The sequence below is a fragment of the Convolutriloba macropyga genome, chromosome 1, assembly GCF_964194025.1.
Source record: "Convolutriloba macropyga chromosome 1, txConMacr16.3, whole genome shotgun sequence".
NCBI lineage: Eukaryota > Metazoa > Xenacoelomorpha > Acoela > Convolutidae > Convolutriloba > Convolutriloba macropyga.
In genome coordinates, this window is record NC_134468.1 from 14,060,700 (window position 1) to 14,070,271 (window position 9,572).

Sequence of the window (9,572 nt, forward strand, 5' to 3'; positions counted from 1 at the left end):
GTGTATTCTGTTTGACTAACCGAGAGCTACTCTGGCTGGACTGGACTCGTTGTTGATCCAGAAGGAGACCCAACTCATGCATACTACCATGATACATGGCATGTATGTCTGGAAGACGAAGAAGCCAACCTCTCTGGACAACACGAACTCAAGATTGAGACGATCATAGTGTCCTAAAGCACAATCAACTCATCACATTTATAAGCGTCACCGCCCAGTTCCTTTTACATATACAAAAAGTGGAGGAGAAAGCACCCTCTTATAGATAAAGTTGAAAACGGTGGAAAATGACCTCTGCTCAGACAGACCACTGTGCGCTAGAATTTCGGGTCTTTCCCATTATAGCCCCCCCCCCCCCAGCTTAGTGGTCTTGTGGTCAGATAACCTATACACCCCCAATCATGGTAATTATACCATAATGGGGGTCTATAATTTCATGGGGGGGGGCTATAATGGGAAAGACCCCGAATTTCAATGTGCCCTCGAAGTGTTCTCAGAGCCGCATCTGGTCAGACAAGTTGCAGACCATTGTCCAGACTAAGACTAAAGTGTTTTTGCAGCCTTTTCCAGGCCATGTACTTCCAGTGCACGAAGTGCAGGTGTGCGCTTGAAAACGGTATATGATCATAGGTCACTACGGTTTGAAAACTTTGACCTGGGTCAAATTGATTCTTCAAGATTGGTTATTTGTAATCAAATTCATAGTAAAGACTTTGGCTAGTAGCGGTTTTTGATTCTCAACTTTCTTTTTCTGGCAGTCATTCGAGAGCATCCAATCAGAAAGCTGAATTTTTAAGATTCAAATGAGTGTGTAACTTAAAAGAGCACAATGTGTAAAATTTGTTGACACTGAAATTTGCTAAAAGAACAAACTGAAATTTGCTGCTGTTCGATTTGTTTTTGCTTAATATTTTTGGAATGAGAACTGTTTAAGTGTGTCTGATGTTAATAAACATTTGCTGTACCTGATGAGAATTGAACAAGGAGGTCTGAGCATTTCCAATTAGTGACTCTGAACTGGGGCAATTCCACCTTCTCAAATCCACTTACACAGTCCTCCGCCCAACGCAGGCGGATGTCCCTCGTGTTGTATCCGTCTATCAAATCACAAAAACAGATACTTTTTCAATTATCTTATAATGGCTGTCAATGTTTTTATTTGATTTTAGGTTGTTAGCTAACTAACTATATTGGTATCAATGCTCCTGTCCCCCCCCCCCAAAAAAAATAATGTATATGTTTTGCTCTTCCTCCAATAAATAATGATTGATATTTTTGTGATATGCTTAGAAGAAAGCTATTTGATCTATCAAGTGATCAGATGGATTCCCATTCCATTACATTGACGACCATCAATCAATATTTCAGTTCCTGTCAACTGCTCAAAATTCTAATTTTGCATTGTTTTTCTCGCAATATAGCACCAAATCTCATCATATCTATCATATCTATCAAATCACAAGTAAGAAAGTCATCTATTATTTGACTCCGTATAATCAACACACAAAATGACAAAATGCAGGAGAATGCTGTCAAGAAATATAGGCGAGGACTGGCTCCTAGACTGATCCTTTGTGTAATGTTACAGTGCACAATATTTGGCGAGTTGTGTGAAGAGTGAGAAAAATGTCTTACAGCTCTCAAGCAAAAGATTGCACGTCTGTTTGTCGTGGGGGAACTTCTTCAACTCAAACACACACGAGGCAGTGATTGACAATCTGAAACAACAACAAAAATAAACAATAACAACTACACTAAATTTACATGCATCTTGGGCATCTTTCAGAATTTCTGGTTCCTAAACCCGAGCAGGGCAATTAAGTGCAACTATTCCGCCCTACCTTTAATCATGCAAGAGATGCACTGAACGTTACCAATTGTTTATCAATTCATTTTTATTCGCAAGATTCCTCAAATAATTATTGAAAAATTCCCCCACCGGGGACAGCTAAATTTAGTGACAATCTCAGAGCTCCCTCGTTCAATTTTTCATTTGTGCACATTTTCACGTTCTTTGATGTTTGCAGTATTCAAGTTTGGTCGACTTACCACGGAGAAAATGCCGTTTCAACATTTTAAAAATGCCTCTTCCCATCCTTATATACTACAAACATGGAAATTCGGACACGGTAAACAAAAAAACTTGTTAATGTGAAGAAAATGCAAGAAGAAGTACTGTGATAAACTGTGAAAATGATATGCTTCCTTTGTAATTATATTAAAAAGAGAACAGTTGAAACCGAAATTTTGCAAAATAAACTGAAGTTTTGATTCTTGCCTATTTTTGCCGGTCTTTTCGTAGTCGTATCACATTGTGGATAATGAGAGGTCTTAATTGCTTCCTCTTGAGTTATAAATGAAAACAGTTAATGATTTCAGTTGACAGCTTTTAGTTTTCTTGACTTTGGAATAAGTCGTTTTCAAAAATTTATGAACGTAATTTTTAACTTCTCACATTTTGTTCTTTTTTAGTCTAGTTTTTCCTTGGTCTCATTAGGAACAGGTCTCATACCTTTTCCAGTAAAGAACATGTTGTCTTGTTAGGTTTAGATTTTATTTGATACTATTGTGACTTTGTTTTAGGTTCTGTTTAAAATATACATTCAATTCTGATCGTAATAACTGCTTGTTGTTGTTGTTATTATTTGATTTTCTTGTTTGCCTTCTCTTGTAGTTTTAATAATGGAAGCTCTCATCTAACCTCTAATGTAGCATTATTTTAATCCGGTAATGAATATGAATTTACAGCAAATTTTTAGTAATCATAAACCAACTATGAATATTTGAAAGTTTTCGACCACTTCCTTATTGGGTATACAATTAGGTCAAAGATTTCGATAAGTAGAGTTGGAACATTATGTGCATCATATGTTTGTTATTACCGAGACTTTTATTTCTGTTTTAAATTGGATTTGTTCCGTGTGTTTTGAAAAGACGAGGGAGGCCATCGCCAAGCAGCGTATTAAAAATTCGGAAGGCAAAAAAGTACTCTGGCCATGGAAAATATGCTATATTGCAGTGGTTTCAAGAAACCAGATCTTGACTTTATAATCAAGAAATACTATTCATGAACACACTAGACATATTGATTCGTAAAAACTGAATACCAAGTAGGTGCTTCAACTTTTGCATATCTTTTGTTGCTAACGGAAATGGGTGTAGGTAAATTAAAAGAGTGCATAACTTGCGTGTTCGCCAAGATTTTTCCAAGCAGATCGGATAGAGCCTCATATAACCTTGATTTTTGTCTGTATTTTTCGTTGTTTGTGTAACTCTATGACATATTCTGGATAATCACAGGTGTCCATGTCTTGCACTGGAGATTTATGAGAACTTATTTGAGGATTTGGATGGATACTAGCGATTAATTGTAATAATTGTATTAATACTAGAGCCTAATTGTATTGTTGACAAAGAAATTATTTTAAAAATTTTACAAACATTTTTGTAGTCTGACCATTCTTGTTTTTGTTTTTGAAAAGATGTACCGTAATCTCTCTCATGACAAGTTTTTATGTATGATCAACTAATGGTTGAACTGTCTGTGTCTTGTACAGTATTAGGCGAGAAATTTATACTTGAAACAATTTAGAAACAGTTTATCTTTTGTGTGACTTGATAGCAAAGAATATAATTTATTATAGCGTCATAGCCTTGAGATAAACATTACGATGCATAACGTACATTTGGCCTTTTTCAGCAGATTTCACAAATCGTGGACAAATATGACAATATTAAATCAAATCGTCCACGATTTATGTCCTACATTCCACGGTCCTTTTGCAGTAAATTGTTCTACAGCTTTAGTTCTTGAGGTTACTAATAACGATTTAAGACCCGGTCCAGAAATTTAATTTTTTTAAATACCATATCATGAGTCCTCTCAGACCAGTAGTTTGCCCTAAAATCGGTGATTAGCATAATGAGGCTCTTTTGTCTAATGAAAAAGCAATTATTTTTTCTTTGATTGCTTAATTAGCACTTTGTCGGCAGTTTTTGTTCGACGATAGCTCAAAAAAACAAGTCGTGGACAAATGTGACGGATAATACCAAACTTGCCCAAATTTGAACTGAATTTGCCTTACTGTGGCTGTTTTCTACGCTCCCCTATAAATCTAATCTTAAAATACTGACCGTGAAAAATGTCGATAAAATCAAGTAAATTTGATTGTTCGTGAATGCTTTGGCTGCAATTGTAGTGCCACGTGAAAATCTCTCACGGAAAGAAAGTGCCGTATAGTCACTAAAAGTCGGAAAAAATCAATGGTTCTTGCAAATAGAACATTATGAAAAATGTGGGGAATAATAGAAAAGGAGAGCTGAGAACAAGGACACTTCTATTAACCAAACCCAGATTGAACGGCTAGTTCTTTTCCGCAGTGATAAGCAGAAACAAAAATTGTGGTTAATAGTAATAATTATAACAATTAAAACTGACCTCAGCCCGAACACAACAGTGCCGTCTTTCATGATTCTGATCATTCTGTTTTTGACAGTGATGTCTTGCAGGTAGCTGTCCTTGTCATTTGTGAAGTAGGTGTCTGGCAGCCACAGCTTCTCAGTTATCCTCCCATCCATAGGCATAACTTCAATGCCCTGGTCTACATACTGCCCAAATGCCAGTCTGTGGTCGCGCCAGTACTGTCTCAGGTAGATAGTCAGGGTAAAGTCCTAAAATTTATCACAAATTTTCTACAAGAGGAAAAAACCGCGTCGGTTCTCATCAAATATAAATTCATTGCGCTCAGCTGTAGACTGAATAGAATCTAATTTCTGAAAGGTTCCAAGAATCCATGCTCTAAAAAAGACCAAAGGTTTGTTTTATTTTTTTTTCTCATTTTGGTGCTCAATATTTTTACTAAAACTATATACAAAAAATTTGAAAATGCAACGAAAAAGTAAGCATCAGTTTTTAATGGGGCAAATGTTGAATACTGTTTGGGCTGAAAAAACTGTTTGGGGTTGAAGATCAATTCAAACTCTATTCATATTTGCCTAAACCTTTTAGAATAATACTCACATGCTTTGTTTTTATATTCAGTTTTTAAAATTGTTGCTTTCAGTCATTTGGTATAGCGGAATTGAAAACAAGATTATGACAACAAATAGATGATGGTAGGTTTAAACAAAAAAGTTTCATATTGATATTTTAACCTAGTTTACCCAATATTGAACTACACCTGGTTTCCAAGAAAAGTTCTGCTTTCCAATAATTTAGTTGGAGTTTTTTAAGACATAGTTAATATCAATTTGAGTTCAACTTATAATAGAAACGTTCACCTACCAGAATAAGATCATTGCGTCAGCAATTAATATTGTCAGCAATTAATATTATCAGCAAAAAATTAGTTTTAACTAAATGTCGAGTTTCCAAATAAAAGTTTGATTTAATTATAGCAATAAATTCAGCTGTTCAGTACAGTTTCGGCTTGTTGCAATTCAATGAAAATTAGGTTGAAAAGTAAAGAGGTTGTTTAAATGGAGGACGCCTACTTCTAACTAAGAATTTTTTAAATTGAAAATTTATTAACTTTTTATCAGCACTCCGGGTGCCCCAGAACGCTTCTGGTTGACATTCATTTATTTTGGAGTGCTTTTTTCTTGTATAAAGTATCCTTGACAAACAATTTTAATCAAACGATTACTCATATCTGAATTTTTTAGTTAGCAAGAAAAAAATATATATGCAGATAGGAAAACTAAAAATCACGATATTAAACTTGCACCAATCCTGATTTCATAAAACCATACATTTGCTGTTTTCTCGCTTTCTATACAGTTTTGAGGGAATGCATTGCAGCATTTACCACGAAATTGAAATAATCCATGTTTCAAATAACATTGTCCATATTGCTCATTTGCATGCTCAGGTGCATGATTTATCGTTTTTCGAAAGTTCGGTTATTTCAAATTTACGGGACTGGTCATATTTTAACAGGGTACCATCGCGTACCAGCTTGTTAATTGCGAAAGATGTCACCTTTTAGTTGAGATCAATAATTGACAGTAATTAAAGACAGAATGAAAGAAGGAAGAAGAGTGAGTACTGACCATGTTGACCTCTGATATCTCGTCTACACTCCCAACCACCAGATCTACCTTGACCTCTACTGGCTTGTTGGCTGAAACACAAACAAAAAAAGAACCTCTCCAGTGATAGAAAAATTAAACAGCGCAATTCAACCATATAGATATGGATAATTTTTCAATTGAGGAAATGACCGAAAAAGAGCAAAGAGATCACTGCAAAATGAGATGAAAGCGTATGACTCTGGTGAAACAAAATTTGATGCAGCTTAACTATATAGATATGGGGATAGCTGTCGTTTAAGATTGGAAAACTTTCTCTCAAACTGTGTCATATTCTTTTTTGGTTTGTCTGTAGAAACAGTCAGCTTCAGTTTTGAAATTTAATTACTTGCGAGTAGACTCTACCTTCAGACTGATTGAAAGATTTATCATCTAATTGAAGACCAAATTTGTCAGGTAACAATTTGCACCAATTAAAAAGAATATGAAATAATTCAGATGTCTTCATTCATTAGACTTCTCATAGCTGATTTTCGCTGCAATGTAAACTTACTATGCCTTTCCCCGTCTATCTCATGAATGGGGGGAGGGGGGAACAAATCATATATATGTGACAAAAATGTGATAATAAAACTATTTTTGATATAAGAAAACAAAACAAAACAAATCAAACATTTCATTGTATTTAAAAAAACAAGTACTCTGAAGACAAAAATCAAAAAACAACCGTGTTTGTTGTAACTTTTCAAGGGTTTCTTCTCTTCTATGTACCTATTTTAGGTTTTTTATTTTTCGTTATCAGCAAGTTTTTGATAGAACCAAAACAGAGAAACTTCTTAAATAATGATAATAGAAAAAAATTCAAAAACGCTAACGTTTTATAGAAAAGAAACAGAGAAAGCTTTTATATTTTTCCGCTTTCTTTTGGTGCAAAAAGTAATTGTGAAACTGATCAAACTTTGAAAAAACTTTGAAATTCGCAGAAAAACATTGAAATTAGCAGAAAACTACAATATACGTTTACAAGCAGACTCCGCATCTTTTTTCAATCTTATAATGAAATTAGAAAAGCGAAATTGGTCTTTTAAAGGGCATTTAAAAACAGAACAATAGAAAACTCAACTAGTAAAGCCGGGAACGAAAAAAAATTCGTTTTCAACTCCCTTGAGCTCTGAGGTTTAACTTTGGGGTTTTTAGGCTTGCTATGCTAATTTAGCCTAGTGGTTAGTAGCAGTCCAATTTAACGCACTCTAAATTTCTGCAACCCAAAATTCTGTAGGACGGCATTGCAATTTTTCAACTTAATTAGTAAAAATATCTGAATTCTTCTTGTGAAAGGGAAAAAAGGTTTTGTTCTAAGTACAATTAAATGCTAACCAAAACAAGGTCCCACCTATTATTATGTGGATTGAAAATATTTTCGAAATTTCTGTTAAAAGATCAGAAAAGCATAATTTGAGAAAAACGAAGGAAAATGTTTTCTTTCTCAACACGTTTCTTTCACTTGATTCGTATTTGAATAATTCATCAAGCTACGTATTTCACCTGCGTGAGTTAATTGACTTACAAAAGCGTCCATTTTTCTATTTCTGTGATTAGTCAAAAACTTGAAAAGCAATTTTTTTCTGTTTGATTAGATCTAAATTATTTAAGTTTTAAACGGCCAAAATGTAGGACATATGACAAGAATTAAATTTTTCCCAAAAGGCAAAATCTGACAAAAAATTTATATTCTTAAAATTTTGATGATTTTTACTTGTTAAGTAACAACTTTTCGAGAAAAATTTTCAACTGGTTTTTGAGTCAAACAGGTTGGTAATGATGTCATCTGTCAAGGTTATTTTAAATAGCATGTCCACTCATTAAGTTGTTTCCTATTTCTACCTTGTAAATTGATTGCAACAGTTTTGTTTGCAATTTGTTGCCCCGGTTTGTTTAGACTATTTTTTTCAACTGATTGCTTTTGTGGAACTTCGAGATTCGGTGAAAAGCTGTTTCATTTTGCAAAATAGTTTACTATTCATGTGGCAAAATATTATATCACAAACTATATGCAAAAAGAATTTTTCAGTTTCCCTATTGAAGAAAGTCGTAGTCAAGGCTCGTCCTGAAAAATTAAATAAATTTGTATTAGTCGCAACTGATAGTCAAAAGAGCTATTCTGCTCATAACAATTTTTTTTTTGATAGATTTGAGACATATTGAGATTTATATTGGAATGTTCAGCGCTAAGTACAGTCTAGCACAAGCCTTCTTGTTTCTTTTGCATAGCACTTTTTTTAATGCGAGAAAGGGATTGGAGCGTGAAAAGGTTTTGAAAGCTTTGCACCTCAAAATTTCTTTGAAAACTAAAAAAAGAAAATATCTCCTTGACAATAGTTTTAATTTCAGGAAGAGATATATCGATTGGTCGAGAAAAAATAGGCCTGCTATAAAGTTCTGAACTCTCTTTCTATTGGGGGTTGGAGCAATTATCTAGCAACTGGTCTTTTATAGTAGCAGAAAACTGCAAATAAAAATCATCGATCTAGGTTTCAGGTCTTCGGATTTTGATAGATGACGATTTGGAATATTGGCAATGGGGGATTATTTTTTGATAGCTCTACTGATTGTGCTCTCTGGTTGCGTCGCTTCCCCTATCTCTTAGATAAAGCCGTATGTTTTCACACACATTCCACTCGTCCAATACGAGTAGTGAAGCAAGTAGCTTTTGATGCTCACTTTTTTCCTTCATTGTTTTTTTGCTCCTAAATTTCCGGATCAGTTCTCGTTATAGATAAAACTATGGCTCATTTTAGAAAGCGTTTGGATCAGTGATGACCAGGTACTGACAGACACACAGTTTACACAGTCTCTGATTTTGAGTCATTTCCTTAACGTAAAATTAACACCCCCCTTGCGCACGCCACTTGGTTTTAATTTTCTGATCCTTAATTAACATGTATACATTTAGACCTGAGGAAAGTTCAATAAAGTCACTTACCATTTCCGAAGTTGGGTCTGAGTCTGGCATCGTATCCCTCCAGTATGATCTGGGTTATGTTCCAGGGTATTGGGTTTCTGTTCAGCACCTTTGATTTGGCATCCTGACTCAGTTCTGCCGCGACATCACTGAAAAAACTTAAAAACCAGTGAAGCGAAACCCTAAGAAGGCAGGAATTGGGAATTTAGAATCTTCAGAATTAAAAATCTTGCATTGACTTCACTTGCAGGTGATGTTGTAATTTCTGTCGAAACAAAAAAATGAAAAAAGAAAACCTATTTCAGTTTCAGAAACCTCAGCAGACAAATAGTGCCGTACCATTTTTTTCTAAAAATTTCGACGGAAAATACACTAAAAATTAAGTTGCGAGCATAATTCGCAACAGTGGTTCACAAATATTTTTGATCGCTTGATGCACCACACTAAGGTATGCAAGATTTCGAAATTCTTGGCGATTTAAGGCGATATATAATACAGATCTTGATCGGCTCAATTCTCCATTCATGATCGGCTATATCAATTCAAATTTAAAGCATACTTTTTAGTAATCAAAACAAAA

The 9,572-nt window shown here is 34.5% G+C and overlaps 1 protein-coding gene across 1 annotated transcript in view; it reads right to left on the bottom strand.

The window, feature by feature from the left end:
- LOC142335286 (uncharacterized) overlaps positions 1 to 9,025 on the bottom strand; it is a 42,830-nt gene extending 33,805 nt beyond the window's left edge. Inside the window, exons 1-6 of the mRNA XM_075383727.1 lie at positions 9,014 to 9,025; positions 6,052 to 6,122; positions 4,439 to 4,671; positions 1,636 to 1,718; positions 966 to 1,097; positions 21 to 173 (exon numbers count right to left, since the gene is read on the bottom strand). Of these exons, the coding sequence (XP_075239842.1) occupies positions 21 to 173; positions 966 to 1,097; positions 1,636 to 1,718; positions 4,439 to 4,671; positions 6,052 to 6,054 (604 nt within the window). The 5' untranslated portion in view covers positions 6,055 to 6,122; positions 9,014 to 9,025. The remainder of the gene's footprint in view (positions 1 to 20; positions 174 to 965; positions 1,098 to 1,635; positions 1,719 to 4,438; positions 4,672 to 6,051; positions 6,123 to 9,013) is intronic.
- Between the last annotated feature and the right edge of the window lie 547 nt (positions 9,026 to 9,572).